This window comes from Pseudoliparis swirei, chromosome 18 (genome assembly GCF_029220125.1).
Source record: "Pseudoliparis swirei isolate HS2019 ecotype Mariana Trench chromosome 18, NWPU_hadal_v1, whole genome shotgun sequence".
Classification (NCBI taxonomy): domain Eukaryota; kingdom Metazoa; phylum Chordata; class Actinopteri; order Perciformes; family Liparidae; genus Pseudoliparis; species Pseudoliparis swirei.
This window is the reverse complement of record NC_079405.1, coordinates 15,606,581-15,628,401: the sequence shown is the minus strand read 5'-3', so window position 1 is coordinate 15,628,401 and position 21,821 is coordinate 15,606,581. Positions and strand designations below refer to the sequence as shown.

General features: G+C 40.0%; 1 protein-coding gene across 2 annotated transcripts in view; it reads right to left on the bottom strand.

Moving 5' to 3' along the window:
- Positions 1-11,603: 11,603 nt before the first annotated feature.
- Positions 11,604-21,821, bottom strand: part of rad18 (RAD18 E3 ubiquitin protein ligase) — a 29,460-nt gene continuing 19,242 nt past the window's right edge. For both annotated transcript variants that reach the window (XM_056437877.1, XM_056437875.1), the window contains exons 12-13: positions 21,023-21,067; positions 11,604-12,497 (exon numbers count right to left, since the gene is read on the bottom strand). In XM_056437877.1, the coding sequence (XP_056293852.1) occupies positions 12,398-12,497; positions 21,023-21,067 (145 nt within the window). In that variant the 3' untranslated portion in view covers positions 11,604-12,397. The remainder of the gene's footprint in view (positions 12,498-21,022; positions 21,068-21,821) is intronic.

The following is a 21,821-nucleotide window of genomic DNA, read 5'->3' as shown; positions in this document are numbered from 1 at the left end:
TCACAGATGTTTTTTCCATGAACAGCCTTCAGTCCTGAACTCATTTCTCAAAGTGACGATGAGCCACTAAAGCCAACTGCTAACATGACAAATGGAAATGTCTCTCCCTCAAAAGCCTGTCTGCGCACTGGAAAATAAATACGTAAACCTGTTTTGACTGAAATGTGAGTTTTGTGAAATCCTTAACTCATTCTTACCCAAATGTAGATAGCCAAGCGGGGGAACAAGAACAAAAACACTAAAAGCCAAAGTTGCATTGGATGTTTCTGTGGGTTGTCTAAATTTATTTATTTATATGTATATATATATGTGAAGGATAAAAGAAAACAACTGATATATTACTTCCTCATGTGGATGAAAAGGATGTTTAAGCCATAACTGATCATTTGTTTAACTGTAGATAGTAAGGTCACGACGCTCCACCCAAGCTAGCTGTGATGGATGAGGACGTCTCATTTCTAAGCTATTCCATTACAGCGCCACTGAGACGCAGTAGACACAATACTCAGACATGAATCCAACAAATGTGGAGTACATCTTCTCAGTTAAATAAAATAACCTAAGTGACGTGAAATGAACTAAAGTCAAATGGCAAGAAATCAAGCCATTTGTGCCACCAGAATATGCACATATGGTGGCCAGTTGTGCAGTCAGATAATCTCATTGTTTTGGCTGTTGTGTTGCAGCCTTGCTTTGTAATTGCCACCTGGGACTGGAAATACTTCCAGTCAAAGGTAACGTGGTACTGATTTGTTCCTCCGAGGTTAAGATACGATCTAGTGAGGAGAGCAGACAGCGTGATTCAACATCTTCATTCTTCTTGCTCCAAAGGGAGTGGAATTATTCGGAGCCTTTCCTTGCTTCATACATTGTGCATTGTTCATGAAACTCTCCCAAATCTGTTTCAAACATTTAACATTTTCAGAACTCTATGTGGACTCTGTGCTCTGTTCTTTGTCAAAGGGCTTTCAATGGATCCTATAAGTGAAAGTGTAACACACTCTCAGGAAGGTATAGGGACAGTTTTCTATCGTTTTTCATCCTTGGGTTTCTTAGGGCAGTAGTCCTTGTATTTTAAATATGTTGGTAAGATGGTTGATAAGTTAAAACTACTATTGTTTTACCATTAGGTCCTGAATTGTATGGAAAACTGTGTACCTGCTGGCTCTGTTCTATCCACACCGAGTCACTCAGTTCAGAGGCCCACGAACAGACTCATATTACAGAGTAGGAGCAGACAATAAATTGTCCATCCAGAAATCCAACAACATGCCACTGAACTGAACTGTTAAAGCCAGACAACTCAAAGGCAGCTGCTTTAGCTCTGGTATGTAGGAATTACAGCATAGAAAGCAAATAGAGTTCATTTAGAAAAAAAGGTTTCAATGCCAAGAGAAACTACAATAAATTATTATTCTGCCGTCTCACATTTTCTATATGCAGTTCGTGTCTTTTAATGATATGGCCATATGGTATTCGCAACACAAAATCAATCTGACTATCGTGCTTTTGCATGAGCTTGATGCAGGATATCTGTTTTTAGGAAAGTAAAGGAATAACAATTGTACCTCAGTTCAAATTTATATTTTCCTTCAGGTAAATAAGGATGTCCTTCTTACATTTTCATAAAGTTTGAAAGCAAAAGATGCCGATAAGCAGCAGTAAGCAATTAAACAGAAAACTCGATATGACACAACCATGCATAATGTATGGAAATGAAAAGGTTGAAAAAAAGAAGCTGGTGTAACACAACAATTATGGTGGGCTGGGAATATAAATTCGGACGTACTAAATATACACTGTGCACTTCATGAAGAATGCCGTAGTCAGTTTAAAGCAGCAGCTAAGAGGAGACGTGTGTGTTTCATGAATGACATCTCCCACCCTGATGCATCTGTTGCTACAGGCAGTAGAGAATATAAAATGTGTCTTCCTGGGTCTTACTGCCTGATGAAACATAGTAAACAGCACAGAGTGAAGTCAACAACACAATGTGGATAGGAGCAATATCATAGCTCACAGGAATACTGCGTGTGGCTCCCCAGTGACAGGCTCTTTCCGATAATAGATTTGACAACATGATCAGTGTACTTTCCCAGAGAAACCATTTAATTTACAAGCAGTCAACCATAATGCATGCACAATGTTCTGAAAGTATTCGAACAGAGTAGAAACCTCACCCCCCCTTACTCACTCTCACAATCAAGCATTCACACATCTTTCTGAATGTCAATGCTCTGTGGAGTTTTATTCACAGCTGCTATAAGATAGATCACTCCTGCACCCTGCTGAGCCTCCGCCGAATGGCAACAGTGACAAACACAATTGTTTTGTGGCTTATTAAAAGAAGAGATGAAAGCAAACAAACTGCTACCCTCTGGAAGGACAGCGGTGTGTCTTGCTACAGCAAAGCTGCTTTTGTGGTGTCTTTGAAACGCAAGGACACCTCGGAAGGCATAGGATGCCTCACCTCAGGTATAACTATGTTATTGACAGGGATTACGCAGTGGGTGTATATGAGAAAATGAAACAAAAGTATTGGAAGAACAAGTATTAAGAAAGACATCTGATGAATAAATATCCAGGGGGAGCTTTCTCTCCTTATAAGAAATGGCTTCTCTGACCTTTAACACCGATTGTAACAAATCACATGCCATCAAACATATCTGTCCTGTTTTTACATCTACATTTGAAAAAAATATCTGCTTTTTAATTCAAAGCCTATTCATCATTTCTGACATTATCGCAATATTATTATTATTCTATATAAGATGAGTTATCATTGCAGAAATATTTTTAAATGGCTTCGGTTTAAAGTGGCACGATGGTTGTTTAGCTGTAACAATAACAACATGGGAGACATTCAGCTACGACACTTATCACACAAATCGCTACATTTCTAATGTGTAAAGAAGAAGAAGAAGAAGAAGAAGAAGAAGAAGAAGAAGAAGAAGAATGAATGAATGAATGTCTTTGTTATCTTGCTCTCATTTGATGGTCGATGAAGTGAAGCATACAGATTTTGTCTGGTTTTAAACTGCTTCACATTTGTTTTAAGCAGGACAAATCACACACAGGAAGTATGACTACACACGCACACCTGAAACAACAATTAGTTCAGAATCAATACAAATAACTGAGTTGGTATTACGGGCAGCAGCACACACCATGCCGGACAAATGTCAGAGATAAAGTTATTAGCAAAGAAATCCAAGAACAAAGAGTGTGGACTGTGGAGTGAGCTTTGAGAGGTGGGAAACCAAAATAGCACTGGTCACTAGTTATCAGCAATTATTAGAATAGAAATGGAAAATGATTACATTGATACATATCAATTGATAGCTCATCCTACACTAGGAGATGCTTTTTTGTCTTCAGGAAATCTCATGTGTGTGTTTGTGAGTGTGTAACCGTCCACTGAGGTAACTTCATGAGGCACAATGCACTTGGTTCAGTCAGTAAGTGAACAGAGACAGAAATTATCCAATGAAATTCACCTAAAATGCATTTAGCACTGGAGGGCAGGCACGGTTGGTCTGGTGTTTTCAATTTCCTGCTGGTTCCCTAATATGTATTTTCATTCAACCTCTATTTCTACTTAACCTTTGCATACCAGGCTCTGACAGCAAACACGAGTCAAAACATGTTTATGTGAGAGCCGGAGAGAAAAGGTAAACAAACTAACTATAGAATGAATATATGAACAATAGTGAAGTGCTAGAGGCATGTTTGTTGAGAGATAGTATGCCAGGAGATGTCTCTGAAACTCAGATATAAATGAAATGGTATAATTTCGTAGTCTTTAAAAAAAAAAAATTCAGTTCTGGACATTTGCAGGCAGATGTGACAGCAGTCCGAGGTGATTTGTAATGATGCGGTGTGTGTGTTCTACAGGGAGCATCAGGAACATGAACGATACACCTGACAAACATTAAGCCACTCAACTGCATCCTGACAGCTAAACCTGGTTGTTTGGTAGAAAACACAAACTCATGTTTTGTTTATATATTAATAATCAATGAATACATGTGTGGTACCATCGGGGCCAAAGTCCTGCGCTGATTTCATTTATTGACATATTATAAAGACATATTATTTCACAGAGCTTTTATAGTTATGATGGAACTTGAATAACCAACATAATAGGGGTGACATTGTGTTGTTCTCTAGTTAACCTCCTGTGTCGATGTTTTCACTCTCAGTGAGATAAGACGACAATAGTTTAACACAAGAGATGCTACAGACTCACTTCACTGCCTTGTATGGCTCTCTGGACATAGAGTTCCAAGTTACTATCAAACTAACCTAAATAACCGGTTCCAATGATCAGGATGTGCTTTGACCTCAGACAATACAAATATAATTTAATTTCAATATGAAAATAGACTTGAGGTTGATGAACTGCGGTCCAAACATTTGAAGCATGATGTTAATCCAGATACTATGTAGACTTCAAAGTGGTGGTACAGGGGTGTATACAGGTATGGCTGCACATGGCTGTAGAAGGTACAGTACATATGGTTCAGATAATGAAACATTTATTTCTTTGGTCTTTTATTGGAGCACTATCACGAATGTGCATCGGAATAGTGCTCCAATAAAAGACCAAAGAAATACACTTTTAGAATTTAGAGTGCTGTAATCACTCACAATTAGAGCTCAGCTCACATCAAAAGCATGATTCAGGGAAAAAACTGTGTTTACAGAATGGACACTGAAGAAAACATGTCAGGAGGATAATGGAGAACATCAACAGTGTGACCTACGACAGTCTGCCATGTTACGCTGCACGGACTGATTCTAGAAAAGATGGTTTGGGGTTGGTATTGTGTAAATGTTCTCCAGTGGAGATGGGTGAGCTTGGCTGTTTCATTATATTTCCAATGATTTGCTTGTGGTGTGTGCATCTTTAATTTAAAAAGCATGTTGTAACCCAGTTAAGAAAGATGCTACATAAATTAAGTTTATTATTATTTTGTATTCCTTCCTTCCCACTGCTGTCAGGCTGCACAACAAACTGCAGTAGATCGCTGAAGATCTTAGCAAACTCAGCACTTTATTTTTCCTCTGTATATTTAGTATTTTAGTATTATTATTTAGTATTGTGTTTTATTTTTATTTTCTATTAATGCTCTGATGTGCACCGCTACTGTGATCCTGACATTTCCCCACTGTGGGACTAATAAAGGAATATCTAAACTAATCTAATCTATATTTTCTTTGGTTGTTGCCCTTGCTCTTAAACTGGTTTGAACCAGCACAATAAATTCATAACCAAATACTAACATTTTGTGATTTTCATTGGGATGAACTAACGTTTTCCTTTATGGGTTGAGAATGTTCTCTCATTTCTTAAGAGAGCACTTCAGTGGTTTAGCATTGCACCATTACATTATCGGACTCCTAATGGACAGTTTAAAATAAAAAAAGATGCAGCAGAAGATATACATATTTTTTTTATCCACACATTCTTCCGCCAGTAGTCTGTTCCGAGATTTGGATGTGACGTGCAAGTAGCAGCTAATGTTGCATCGAGCCATTAGCCTCAAGCAAAGGTGAGGAGCGGTCATCTCTTAAGATTATTCATCAGATTTATCACAAATTCCTCTGGAGCCACAAAAGGCTTCATGGGACTTTTTTTTTGGTACTACCCAAAACCTGAGAGTTCCCTGCTAAGATAAAGAAACACTTAAAACCCTAAAACATGGCTAATGAAAAGATGTGTTTTCAAAGACAGCAACAACTTAATAAAGAGCTTTGATTGCACTTAATGAGAATTCAATAGACTACACCAGCGATTCCCAAAGTGTGGGCCGCGGCCCACTGGTGGGCCGTGAAGGTACTGCAGGTGGGCCGCGAGAGGTCATTTACAATAAATTAACTAGAATGGGCACTCGGTAGAGTGCATACCTTCGCATATCACAAGATTGGGCATTGAATTATGAACATTTTGGCATTAGTTGCATGCCAATTGGACAAAAATGTATCGTGCTATGGTAAAAAAAGAGTTTGACCTTTCCATGACCTTGACCTTTGACCCGATTGATCCCAAAATATAATCAAATGGTCCCCGGATAATAACCAATCATCCCACCAAATTTCATGCGATTCAAGAACATTTTGACCTGTTCATGACCTTTGACCTTGACCTTTGACCCGATCGATCCCAAAATCTAATCAACTGGTCCCCGGATAATAAACAATCATCCCACCAAATTTCATGCGATTTGGTTCAATACTTTTTGAGTTCTGCGAAAGAATTTGACCTGTTCATGACCTTTGACCTTGACCTTTGACCCGATCGATCCCAAAATCTAATCAACTGGTCCCCGGATAATAAACAATCATCCCACCAAATTTCATGCAATTCGGTTCAATACTTTTTGAGTTTTGCGAATAACACGCATACAAATAAATAAATAAATAAATAAATACACGGCGATCAAAACATAACCTTCCGGCATTTTCAATGCGAAGGTAATAAAATGTTTTTTAATTTTCAATTTTGAAAAGTTTGAAATTAATATAAAAATATTTATGATTTAAATTACGTGTTATTCTTTTATCTGACTGCCAAACAAAACAATGTCAAATGGGGCGCCCTCTTGTAGTATTAAAGTAAATATATATGAGCTCCGGAGAAAATGGTATACAAAACATACATTGTCGGTTAATACATTTTTAATCGGTTAAATTCTGAAGGTCATTTAATCATCCCTTGTTTATATTTTGATCAGAGTTGTGATCAGCGTCGCCGCTCCCATAACGCGCACGACGCGCTGCGCGTAGGGCACCGAGTCCTGAGGGGCCACCACAAAATAGGCAACTAAAAAAATCCTCATAGTTATAATAATTATAATGCCGATATTATTTCAGTCTAGAAATATTAGGCACCTTTTAGGCATGTATATCACAAAACAGGCAGAACAAGAGAGATGTTTAATCGCTCAGCACCCCCCCCCCCCCCCCCACCACGACGCTGGTTGTGATTAAAGGCTTGGGTGGGCCGCAGAAGATTTTCATATTTTAAATTGGGCCGCGGCATTCTTGAGTTTGGGAACCGCTGGACTACACCACTAATGTCAAAGCAAATAGGGTGTCATCATGTACTGCAAGATTCAACTCATGAGGAAAACTCAATTTAACATTATTTATGATTATAAGGGGTACAAACTGATCAAGTTTCAGCGACTAAAAAAAGCCTTGATGAAAATTCATTTTCACCTCTAATTCATACCTCATCTGCCTCAGGAGCCGATGTCGTGCCTCCTTCTGCTGAAGCTTCTCAACATGATATTAAACATGGTAACACGCGCTGATAGAGAGCAGCTGTCCTAGACGATATATATATATTAAACAAAATATTTAAAGTGAAGAAAAGAAAAATATACATATTCTTCAGGGAGAAGAATCGTGACAACTAAAACCACACAACGCTGTGGGGTCAACGGTGGGGTCGTCATACTGCTTCAACACTCCGGGCATAAGAATATCAACAGAAGGGGATCTGTATTGATCTCTAACATGTCTCCTTTGGCTTGCTTTACTCCGGAGGGTGGTTCATGACACTCAAGTGCAGCTCGATGTTTGTTTTCACAAAAAAAGAGGTTTCTCAAGTTATTAGAGCTGCTGCTGAGCGACCTATTCACGTCTCTCAAAGTCAATGAAGCCATAAAGTACAATATGGCTTTGTAATTCAAGTCATCAAACTTTGACTTCTCTCAGAGGGAAAATTAAAAAATAATCACAGAACTATTTAACAGATTCAGTACATTGCCTCCAAAAATATACCAGCAGGGCTGAGAAACTGCAGGTGTTGATTGCCAACAAAACACTCAATGTCAATGTCATAATTCAATTTAACTAAATTAATATGAGTTGGGTTATGTCAGGTCACTGTGAGCAGTGTGGGTGACATACCCAACTCCTAATAAAACACTGCTTTATTCCAGAGCTGAACTAACTTTTGTACGAAGTCATTCAAAACATTTATCTGAACATCAATGGAGGATTTTCTATTTTTGTTTTAGAGTAACACTGCATAATCATACTTTCTGAACATTTCCATTTCAATACCCATTGTAATGCAAAACCCCAACAAATCTCTTAATATGGCATTGGCTATTGATACAGGAAAACTAATTGGATAATCTGTTCAAATCCACACAAAGAAGCCTCATCTCAAGTACATCTAAAGGTTTGTTCAGTGGAAGTCACTCGGTTTAGCATATGATGTGTGTAGTTGAGAAGGCATCATTTTAAGCTAACAGACATTGTTGAAAGATTTGTAAAGGCCTTACTATGAACTTGCAACAACGCATTTGATCCACCACATCGTGGACATAATATGTATTTGCTCAGCACTTTATTTGAATCCAGCATCTGCCAGCCCATATTTAATCATTCAACATGCATTGCAATTTCACCACTGATGGCATTCTTCTCTTACCTAGCATACAATTAACTAAATTGCCCTGCACCCATCTGGTGAGGTCATGAAATGCATAGATTTAACTTGCAATGGCGGTTTTAGATCAAACTGCAAAGATGAAATTTAGCTGATGAAAGGACTTTTAAAAAGCCAGATGTGTCAATAGATGGCCACGTCTTAACAGTTGAGGCTTCGTGAACACACACACACACACACACACACACACACACACACACACACACACACACACACACACACACACACACACACACACACACACACACACACACACACACACACACACACACACACACACACACACACACACACACACACACACACACACACACACACACACACACACACCCGTAAATACACTGTTCCGATGTCTTGCAAAGATGAGCAAACCACGAAGTGTAGTTAAATCAAAAGGACACTCCAGACACATTCATTTATTGAACTTTGGCAAAAAGACAATAAAACTACACATTTGTGAATGTATACCGCACAGATACTCAGTCTCTTGTCTTTTTCCAACAATTTTTTCAATAAGCAACTAATAAAAGCTTTGGATATTTGCAAATGATAATTGCAGTTGAAAATAACTGCGCTGAATGTATTATTATATTCAAGAATATATCCCCCTGACAGAAACTATTTTATGTAAAGTACGCTAATTTAGCCTCTGTCTTTTTATCCTTTCCACAGGGAAGTGTTAAATCATAAACTTAAGGCTGCGGTTGGGAAACTGCTCACACTTATAACTCTCAGGAGTGATCTTAAGGTCGTTCATTACTTTCCATCCTTTCAACAACATTCATTAAACTCGCAGATAGCACAAACTAACGCAGGAATACTCGAGCTAAGCCGGAAAGTGTCTTGAATATCATTGAAATTTAAGTATTCAAAACAATCGTTTTTATAAGTTCTCAAGGATGCTTGGCCAAGCAGCTCAAGAACAGCCAGTCAGACCACTGAAGGTGCTGTATAACAAAACATGAGAAAACAGGAATGTAAGCAGATCAATTCACTCGTCTGCTATTTTAAATTTTGGCCACATGTCTGGGGACATTTAGTTAGAGTTTGGCTCATCTCTATAAACTCTACTTTATCTTTAGTCCATTATGATCCCTCCGGTGCTGCTCATAATTCATTTGGCAGAAGTCTTGATAATTTTCTTTTTGATTGCAAGGAGGAAAACAATCACAGCTATGTCGTTGGTAACTCCTGCTTTAATTTAACCACATACAATAGATAATTTTTCATACTAAACTAAATAACTATTATTCAACCGAAGTTCAATGTTTGAAAGAATATAGACACAGTGCCTCATCTCGACCCGATTCCATCTTTCTACAAAGTGAAGGCGTGGATGTGTTACATGTTTTAAAGTAATACTGCAGCAGTAATGTAATCAGCAACCTTTACATGAATCTCTAAATAGAAAATTCCTTTCCTTTATCTTGTTATTTGCAGTTGAGGTCATCATTCTATTATCTATTATGATAGCATCTTAGTTATCAAAAATATCATTGTTGGGGTCTGAGGACATGGCCACAACTTTAAAGCACAATACAGCTATAAATCCACGTAATAAAACCAGACACATTTTAACCAGATACGCTCAGGGCCATTGTTCCAGGACAAACCCATATCTCTGTACCATGTGATTTCACTTGTTGGGATAAGCTTTGCAAAGCTTGTTGTAGCACTATAAACAATACATATCCAAGACATTCAAAACTAATTATGAATTATATAAACTTATTTTTTAACATATTTCCTTTATACAAGCGCAGTCTTTCCTTTTGTTTTGTTTTTAAATACTTGACCAAATGTATTTATCAAAGTACTAACTTACAGCGACGGTCTTGAGCTGCTTTGGACTGCAGATGTGAACATTTGAAAGATGTACAAAAAAGGAAGAAACACTGATGCCAATAAAGCTTCTTTGGAAGAAAAAAACATAATATGCTCTAAACTACAGAAAACTTGTTATAGGTTTGCTTCGTTGTCATTTTTTAATTAAAAACAACATTTTAATTTAGGAGAATTCAAGGATTTCATAAGACAATATGACTTTTTTCCTCAACAATAATAATCAACATATAAAAAATAAACTACTGGTATGACAGAAGCTTTTCATTTAGTTCCGATAATTGCAGACTATAATAACTAACTGAAAATGAGGCAGACTATAATAATTAGCCTCTTAAAGATTAGTGTGCTTCCATTTTTCTTGAAATACATGTCAAAAAAAGTCTATGGTCAATTTGAACTCTCTTCCACCAGAAAAACATCCAACCCTATTTCCCCAACTGTGGGAAACCCTTCAGGCTAGACTCTGGCTAATTCCTGGATCAACAGAAATGATTCACTCCATTGGGAACTGTTTGAAGGGGACAAAACGATTTTAACCACAAGAGGGCTGTTAACATTGCTGCTATTTTGTCCTCGAGGCTTCTTGTGAGCTGTAGTCAGGGCAGGAGAGTCGGTCAAGCACAACACCGTAGGTCTGCAACTCTCCTCTGATCTCTCATGACATTCACATTTGATATCCTTTCTTAGGAGGTTTGTACAGGACATTTAGAATATGAGCAAATGTAGATTAGGGCCAGGGTGAAGGGACGTCATGATTCATGAGATTTAAATTCTGTTCACAGTGTGTTAGAAAGATTATCAATAACCCCTTCAACATTACCACCCAGACAGACAAATAGGGTGACTGTGATTTCTATTGAACGGGTGCAATCCCTGTGGTTTGCGGTGTGTATGGAATCAGTGATATCATTGCCTGCTTCACTGCTTCCCGAATCAGGCAGGGATCAGGGGCCACTGGAACATCTCCTGTGGTTTCAGGCAGAGATGTCCCTGCTAATTAAACAAGAGACAAACAGCTTCATCTGATGAGAGACAACCGAGTCAGAAGCACCACTTTTCGGACTGGAAGCCCGAGGCGAGCTCTGTTTTTAATCAAGGTTGGCTCCCAAATGTGTTCCTGCTCACTCTCCCATACACGTACACAAACACACACACACATACACACACACACACACCGCCTCGCCTCCTTAAGTGTTTACACTTCGGCTGCTTTGATCTGGGGTTTCCACAAGAATTGGGTTTCCTGAATTAAACTGACCCTGGTTACTTTTCTTTCAAACCCAACAAATCAAAAAGCTACATATTTAATACATGAATTGCAAATGACAGAGAAAAACCCATGTGACCGAGTTCCTAATCGGACAAAATATCTGAGGGAACTTTTGAAGATGGAAGTGCTGGGTTAGCAATCGGACAGAGATCCAGCTTTTGGTAGAAAGAAAAGAAGATTGTTGTGGATCATTTATACTGCTAATTTAATAGATGTTCCACCACAATTACAAAGATCAAAGGTTTAACTTTTCACACAGTGTACAAAGTGCTAACATCGATTTGTGACGGCATGTTGGAAAATATGTTAATTATGTCACAAAAAATTTGTTCAAATGTAAAACTACCAAATGCCGTTACAGGTTCATTTTAGTTTAAACAGAAGATTACATTGGACTGTATAACATATGGAGAAGAAATATTAAGAAAAGAAAAACATTTAAAAAAAAGTTACAATAGAATACTATATATTGACATGGTTGAAAGTAGAAATTGTGTTAACATCGGCTTACGTCTACAAACAAAAACTTAAAATGCATTTAATTTCTATCCGTGGACACTAAATCTTTACGACACATAATATTGTTTGAATAGATTCAAGTATTGATTTTATAGCCTTCATACTCCTCGAGTAACCTGATGAAATGTTGTGGGCCACAGCTCATCATGATTACAAGATGACAAAGTATATTAAAATACTACATGTATTCATACCATGACACATCCTGAATTGTTACGCTTGAATTTAATCAGTTTATTGGTATAGATCTGGTAGGTGAGATCTTTTCTCTCTTCCTCCCTTTCCTTCAGCAACCCTTACGTCTTGCGCCGTCGTTTTCCACCGACGAGTGATGAAGCCGCTTTGTCTCCTCTCGTGCTGGATGTTCGCTTTTGGACTGAGGTCTTCTCTGGCTCTCTATGAAAGAGATAACCTTTTAGTCTTTTGTGAATGGAGATAATAGAAATGTGCACAAATAAGGTCAAGGTGATGAACATCTTTAGAGAACTGATGCTATACATTTGCCACATAACCAGATGCTTGGTATCTACACACAATCAAACAAACCAACAAAAGGATTCCAGCAGTAAATTACCAACCGGCTGCAAAGTTATTTCTGAAATATGCATCAACAAGATCACGGACTATTTCAATCATCTAGGATAGTCTTTTTACATTTGCCTTCTTCCCTCCTGCCATCCTTGCTGTATCACTTGAGAAAACATTTGAGGCGGAAGGGAAAAGATGAATAATAAAAAAAAATAAGAATTTAATCACAGATTAAGATCATTTCTGGTCAGGCATCTGCCTACATGGTTACCTCAACTATTACCATGATGTTGGATTAGGTCTAGTAAGGCTTTTCCACATAATGTATGTGGTAAATGAGAACATAAAATGAATGCCTGTTTTCCAGCAGTCACCTGCATGTAACGAGCAGTCCGTACAGTCAGTCAACACTACAAGCCCTTAACCTTGAGAGACTTTATATTATGTAGATTGCAAACATCTGACAGGAATGGAGGCAGGTGCATAGCGAAGTGCATTCAAACTTGATCATCATGCTGCTGAAGTGAAATCATTTATTTTGACTATCTTGACCAACACCCAGCAAATGCATTGCAGTCGACTAAGTGGTGATCACATCAGTACAAATCACTGAGACAAAACACGGTGTGTCCAATTAAAAAGGACAAATCAACAAAGCTCTTTGGGCCTGTCCACCCAGCCCCGTCACATTTTCCATTTTGGGAGTTATTCTCCCTCGTCGGAGTGTAAAGTAGATTCTTAGGTCCCATTAGTTCAATTGCAGCTGAGCAGACACAGTTGCCCCAAAATATTTACGACTACCAATACTTGCTTTGCTTACATTTGACCAGTGTAAAGTGCGATAACTGATGACACGTACTGCGACAATACAAGAAAGTGGTGGCAATTCATGCACAGCTTTAGTAAATGCACTACTGCAGGCGCATGATATTCATCTCAAACTATAAGTTGAACCATGTCTTGTTGAGACTAAAGTACATACATGTTTTTAAAGTGTACAGAAGGGTTTTCGGTTCACTACAATTTACATCATGCTATTTAAAAACATGCAAGTGAATATTGTAACGTTTGACACAAATACTGAGATCACAACACACACTCTACCCCTCTCCTTAACTACAGTATTACAGAATAAAATTACCAGAGATATTGACAAAATAAAGTTGAATTCCTAAAAATGGTATCACGGGTAACTGTAATACATCTTAAATGGCACACTGAATGCAGTTTACTACAATATGTCTTGCTTTTGTGAGAGTTCTGTTGGGCTCCACAGCTCGTCATGTTGTATTGGTGGACACCGAGATCTCTCCATGAGAAGTGTGTCGATAGCACCAAGACACAATATCTTCCATGTGGAACCACTTGAAGCTTCACACAGAGGGCCCTCTTTATCAGATTATACGACAGATATATATTACCCTCCAGCCAGTGACAAGATCCTTCTTATCGTGACTGGAAAAACAAAATTCCAGTGATGGAATTTGGGTCAGAAGTCCACATGTGGAGAGGATAGGGAGACGACAGAGTATAGTGGATATATGCAGGCAATCGGCCTCTGTGCAGAATATGGAGCAGGACTAAAACAATCATCATTGCCAGAGTCTGATAGAGGCTAGTGGATGGAGTTAAAGCCTTAAAGATGAAGACCATTTAGTCTCACACTTATTACAAGTGCAGATTTGGCATCTGCCCATTGAGTTGAGGAGGCAGTCCAAGGCCCAACAGTACTCGGACTATATACAGAACAGGTACTGGTTACAGGGATAACATTAGAAATGAATACTAGTGGTTTTATTTTTTAAGGTCATTTAGAAAGAGAGGAAGAGCAGAGTCTTGGTTAACCGCAAGAAACAAAAGTTGAGATTACACCCCGAGGTATGTGCTTCTGTTGTTTTGAGAGTAGTGTGACAGCAAAACTTTTTACATGTGAAATGTTCTTGAAATAGATTTCCCCCCCCGAGTGTTCTATCCTTCATTTCACTGAAGTATTTCAGCATTTTTCTTGAACACTGCAAGGTCTTTTGAGTTGCAAGAGTTGAGTGTAGAGGGCAGACAATGTTTGAGGAGGTTGGAGGAGAGTCATTCTCAAGCGTTTCCCTCTAGAGATGTATTTTAGTTTCTTTTCAAGTGGTGTTCCAGACCATTTGGTGTTAAGTGGTCGGTTGACTTCACGGTTCCTGAGATGGAAGGAGCAGACTTGGGTCTTTGCAGGGTTTGCATGTAGGTGGCTGCACGTCAGTGTTCTGGTCCATTGGCTGGTCGTTGGTGTAGATCAGTGTTAGGTTTTAGAGCATGTGTTTTCAATTTGTATTAAAGAATGTAAGCCCTATGAATTATTGTTTACTCCTCTGGGTTGTAATTATTAAGAAGAAGATTAATAATTACAATCATATTATTGCTGTGTTTATTCTGTACCGGTCACCCTCAGAGCAAAAGGTTCCAGGGTCACATCTGGTTAATAAGCAGACACAGGAACAATGTTTTGTTTCTGGTCTCTCCACATAACTCACCCTAACCCACACCACACAGCGTGGCCTAAAAAGTTTGGGAACCGCTGGTGTAGATGATATAAAGGAGGGGCCAGCCAGTCCGTTGTTGTCGCCAGCGACTCTCCTTGTTATTCAGGACAAGAAATAAGCGCCCATTTTTCAGAAGGGCTTCAATGAGATCTGTGAGTGAAAGCTCTTTTGTCAACTCCAAGATCTTTTTTTAGGAGGTGTTGAGAACTAGAGATGTACCGATCAGGTTTTTTGGTGCCGATCGCCGATCACTGAAATCAGTATCTGCCGATCCGATAATACCGATCACGGTGTCGATTGAAGCATTATATTTATTGTGTAGCATTATTGCCTCGGACTATGAGGAAATACATATATGAAGCACCTCAAACATTAAAGAAATTACCGATTTCTTTAAACATTTAGGACTTTTACTTTGAAAAATATCCTAATTGATACATTAAAATTGTTTGATTGCTATTATAGGGGATTTCAGATATGTATGAAACACATCTGCATCATTCATTTCCTGGAACTCTTGGGGAAATCCATTTACAGGACTTTTTTTAACATACAAAAGTCTGACTTATTTTTATAAACTCTTCCTTGGTACAGTAAAAATGTTTTAATGTTAGCATAATTTAAAGCAACACTATGTAACAATTGTACCTTAAAATAACAGCTTGAAAAAAATTGTGCCGCTACAATGACTTTTAATATGACGATTTGCATCTCCGCTATTGCCATCGGGGGTCTGTGGGGAAATAACTCCGCTATGTAGGAGCCGCCCGCTCCGGGGCGGATGTACTTCGACCTGCTTTCTGGCAGTGATTACGCAATGTCATAAAGTGCCACTCCACGCTCGCAGCTACAGTATAAGGGTAGCTTTTTTATGTAGCTTTTTGGTGTGGTCAACAATATTGTATTCGATCACACGTACTCCACATTCAAACATTTAGAAAACAACATATATAGGCTGAAAACGCGATCGGTATTTCATCTAAACTAAATGTCATTCTTTTGTTTATGTTGTTTCATTTGCCCTTAGCAACTCAATCAAGGGGAAAAGGTACAATAAGCTAAAAAAAAAAAAGGGAATGGGCGGATCTGCGAATTCTGGTGTTAACTCTCTCTGCTCAAATGGTCGTAAAAGAAAAACACAGTCGATATGCGGAAACCCAAATGTTATTATATTAAATCAAATTCAATGCATCGGCAAGCCCCCAAAATGAACACATCCACTAAAAAATCAAACCCACTCAAAACGAAGTATAATCCCCGGATCCCGACATTCCTCAGTCTTTGCAGTCCCCCAAAACAAAAGTAAATGACTGCACGTGCACACCCCCCCCCCCCCCCCCCAAAAGCCGGCAAACAGCTGACCGACCAGGCGGAAACGTGGCGAGGCGCCGCGTTCAATCCCCGCGCTACTTCACCCTAGTCCGGTAGGTGCTGGGCCAGTTCACAGTGTTCCTGTGCAGTCTTCTATTAGTGATCCCGCCCGTTGGTATGAATCCAAAATAGAAACAGTCGCCGGATTGCTGCCGTTCTGAGTCCGCCGCCTGTCAGCGCTCTCCAAACAAAAAAAACCTTGTGTCACCTCCCCCTAGTCACCTTTTATAACCTGTGACACGTACAAATAATAACAATAATAATAATAATTATAATACAGGACAACACATGATCCCAACTCAATACAAGTGTATGCGAGGCTGCATCTATCGTAACTGGGTATTTACGACACTGAAGTAAACGTTAAATACCTAAAAACCTGAAGGGGGCGCTAAAAGGGAAAAACTACATAGTGGGGCTTTAAGCTAAATCTCAGAAACGATCTATAAAGATACAAAATCAGTTCATTGTTTACTTTTATATGTTAGTGTATGATTTGTCGACATCTTATTTTGAAAAACGGATGTTGTTCCACGTGGTTCTTTTCACTAACTTTGCAAAACCGGGTGTTGTGTCACGTAAATCCTTCCGCTAACTTTATCAAAACCCTCGCGCGCTCCCGATCGAATGCATTTACCGTCAGCATCAGTCTATAGGGGCTCAGACATGTGAGAGTCGGCTGAGTTGACCGCAGAGATTCAACTCGGGGGACGGGGACGCCGCTCGGTGCGTGAGGATCCCCTCGTGGTCCTCTGCACTCTGCCGGCCCGCCGGGCGATCGTCTCCGCTATGCGCGGCGATTGAAACGTCTCTGATAGTTTTTCTCGCAGATGTTACGTCATCTGATCGGCCAAGTTTGATCGGCCGTTTTGAGAACGCCGATCAAAACCGATAATGTGAATATCGGCCGATATGGATCGGCGCCGATCAGATCGGTGCATCCCTATTGAGAACATATTCGCTGACATGCACGTGATGAACACAGTTGTTTTTTTTCCATCGCAGACTTTTTTTTGACTTAGGCGCTCGGGATTTGTCATTGGCGTTCGGGAAAACGGCTTAGGCGCGCACCCACATTTTCTCTATGCAGGAAAAACCCTGCTAAAGTGTTTCTATGCTGCCTCTTATAACAATTGAAATTCCCAAAAACCTTTACAGAGCAGAGTAGGACACCCGTCTAACCTCAGGCTGAGTGAGAAGCTCATGAAAGCAGGCAGTACTGCAGCTTCTTGTTGCATCGTGGCTTGCGGACCACTATCAGCATCCTGTCAATAGAACAGCAGGGTCTTTCCTGGGTCAAAATGGGTCTTCGGTGCTCCCCAAAAAATGTTGGGATATATATTGTTTTTCTCCACTTGAAAGCCTCTTGACTGAATCACAGTGCACACCACGTTGTCCCCGGGGATAAATTCCTCACTCACCATTGAATCTTTGATAAAGAAGGTGGAATGTCGTTATTCTTAACAGCATTGCTTTGCATGTTATTTGTCTGTGACGCTTTACGACAAAAGGTGCCTGATTACCTCTGATCTCCTCAAGGCTCCGTCCTGGGTCCCCTCCTCTTCTCTCTGTACACTAATTCTCTCGGCTCTGTCATTCGTGCGCATGGCTTCTCCTACCATAGCTATGCCGATGACACCCAACTGATCTTCACGTTTCCACCGTCCGAAACACAGGTGGCGGCACGAATCTCTGCCCGTCTGACCGACATCTCTCAGTGGATGTCTGCACTAGGGCTGCAACAACGAATCGATAAAATCGATAAAAATCGATTATTAAAATAGTTGGCAACGAATTTCATTATCGATTCGTTGTGTCGCGCGATTATTACGGCGCTCAATAAGTCACGGAGTATAAACAAAGTTGAGTTGAGCGCAGAGCGGCGCTGGAGAAACAAGAGCGGAGGGAGAGGACAGAACGCTGCGTTGTGAGAGCCAATCAGCGCTAAGCTGCTCCGCTGTTGATGAATCTAATTGGCTGCTGCTGCTCACGTGGCGCTGGATGCGGAAGTCATTCACGTCGTCGGAGACATTCACGGAGCTGTGCGCCTACGGGTGATGTCATGAACCCAGACACCAGGGCGCTACATGTCACGACGTGTGTGGCATTTCCACAAGAGTATAACGTAGAAAACGTGGATATTTATTCCGTGGCGGACAGCGGAAAATATTTTTCCACGGAGAAAGGCAACGGATATAAGCCACGCCGCCGCTCGCTGTGAGCGCTGCGCGTGCAGACATTTAACGGAGCGGAGCAGCGCGTGAGCTCTGGTCGCTCTTTTAATGATATATCGATACTAAAAATATGCTAAATCACATCGTTTTTAACGTACGGTACTTTGTTAGTATCGCTACACCGTGCAGCGTGACAGCAGCAGATGTAGCGGACTAACATTCAAGCTAACCCAAACGCTGTCGACATCTGAACGCTGATTGGCCGAGACGCGACACGTCCCATCAAAGATGTTTTATTGTGAAGAGCACCACTTCACATTTTTTCCGCGTCTCACTGCAATCTCAACGGCAGCGGGCCAGGTGAAAAAAAAAAAAATCGGAACGCGTCTCTGATATTGTTCAGGGGGCCGGTCCACATGGGGACCACTGCTCAGGAGAGGAAAGCTGTCAGTCTGTTTGTGACGGTTCATCACCATGGTGACCAGTGGACAGGTTCATCCACATGCTGACCAGTGGGTCTCCAGGACCTTTCCATGACTTTAAACCAAATTTCCATGATTAAACATTTTGTGAAAACTCTGTCTATACGTGACAAAGTGAGAAGATGTAGTATTTAAACTAACAATGAGAATTCCAAAGCATACCGTATATATACCGTGTAAATTAAAATTTGAATAAAACAAATTTGCATTCCTTTTCCAAATATTTTGGGATTATATTTTTTTCAATTACTTTTCTAGGCCTGCTAATAGCCATTTAAAAATTCCATGACTTTTCCAGGTTTTCCATGACCGAACGGACCCTGTTTTGAATCAAGGGTTGAAAATGTAAGTTTTTTTTTTTTTTTATCCGATTAATCGATAAAATAATCAACCGATTAATCGATTATCAAAATAATCGTTAGTTGCAGCCCTAGTCTGCACACCACCTGAAAATCAACCCTGACAAGACCGAGCTGCTATTCCTTCCAGGGAAAGGCTCCCCCACCCATGACCTGACTACCACCTTCAACAGCTCTGTGTTGGCCCCTACCCCGACTGCCAGGAACCTCGGGGTGACACTAGACAGTCGACTCTCCCTGACGGCCAACATCACTGCGACGACGCGTTCCTGTAGGTACATGCTGCACAACATCAGGAGAATACGGCCTCTTCTTACTCAGAAGGCGGCACAGGTTCTGGTCCAGGCTCTGGTCATTTCACGCCTCGACTACTGCAACTCCCTCCTGGCTGGTCTACCTGCTAAGGCCATCCGACCTCTGCAGCTCATCCAGAATGCAGCAGCTCGACTGGTCTTCAGCCTCCCGAAATTCGCCCACACCACTCCGCTCCTCCGCTCTCTTCACTGGTTACCGGTGGCTGCCCGCATCCACTTCAAAACATTGGTGCTGGCGTACCGTGCTCCGAACGGATCGGGCCCCGTCTACATCCGGGATATGGTCACACCGTACACCCCGGCACGTTCGCTCCGCTCGGCAACAGCCAGCCGACTTGTGACTCCTCCACCTCGAGCTAATCACTCGAAATCCAGATGGTTTTCTGTCCTGGCTCCTCAGTGGTGGAACGAGCTCCCCACTGACATCAGGACAGAAGAAAGTCTCTACATCTTCCGTCGGAAACTAAAAACACATCTTTTCCGACTATATCTGGATTAAAACACAGATTAGCACTTCAGTGGCTCTTAAATAGCTCTTATTATGGTACTTTTGTAGTTCGACTATGTTGAGGAAATGTTACTTTCTGTATTCTTGTTGTTCTTAGTTTGTACTCTAGGTTGATGCACTTATTGTAAGTCGCTTTGGATAAAAGCGTCTGCTAAATGACATGTAATGTAATCTCTGGGCACCTAGAAATACAGTACAATGTCAGACACGCTCAAACCGACCTTTGACAAACTGGCTTCAAATACTACGCTTATCACTCGAGAAGCAATGATTTATAGATTATTGATTAGTTGACAACTTTTAAATGAATCGTCAAATATTTTGATAAATGGTTATTGGTTTAAAAATATATTTTTAGGAATGTTCTTAGATTCCAGCTTCCTAAATATGAATATGTTCTGTTTCTTTACTCATTTAAGACCGTATACTAAATATCTTTGAATATTCACGAATGGAGCTGAACATAAAATGTCTTAATTTTCCCTTTAAAAGAAGTATTTGCAGGCACACTTCTGAATGTAACTCAAGATGTGAAAGTTCTGTGTGTCAGACAATCCTGACAACAGTTGACATTCAATCTGTGCAAAAAGATTGGGGATCACAAATGGGTTGCACAGTAAAAACTAAAATCTCAAGCCGTTTCTTGACAGCAGAAAAACTTACTTGGGGTGTGTGGCAGGCTCTGGACCAAAGATGTCTGAAATAGAACTGCAATGGAAAAGAAGGAAATGGCATTACCAAAGTTTTACTGATATAAGGTATTTACTGTTTCAATACCCATCATAATGCATTAGTTTGCTTCCAAGTAAAAGACCCCAAAGTGAGATCTTTCTAATTATACTGTGGTGCTTTGAAAACTATAAATGGCACCTATTTTCTTTGGACTCATGTGTTTTGAGCAGGAGTTTTCACTGCATTTCACTTTGTGTTGACCCAACTGTCAGCTTTCCATTGACAAGCTAAACAAACCACTGGAAAAATGGTCAGAGATGTTACTTCAAAGAGGGGAAACATTTAAGAGCACTTTTTGGTATTCGCCTTGTTGTTAAGACAACCACATTTCACCTTCTTCTTATCCTGGTCACAAAAATAACTGGATCGTATATCTAGACTACAGCTTTAGGGAAATCTTGTAATTGCTTGTACATTTATTTGTCAACACCAATACAGTCATTGGATGTTAAAACTCCTGCTTTACATGCAACCAATAATTTCATTAATTTCTATTTTGACATTTTTGATACTGAAAAAAGCTATATGTAGACACTGACAGGCGGCTGAAACCAAATCAAACTTGTGTCATTGTTTGTAGAAAAAACATTCCTATACAAAAATTTCAAATTAGCAATGCCTTTTCATCCTTGTATCAAGACATCTCTCATGCTACACTTATACAGACTCAACTGTAGCTTTGGTGGATAGATTGCCAAAAGCTTTCCCTCTGCCTCAAGTACAATCATAC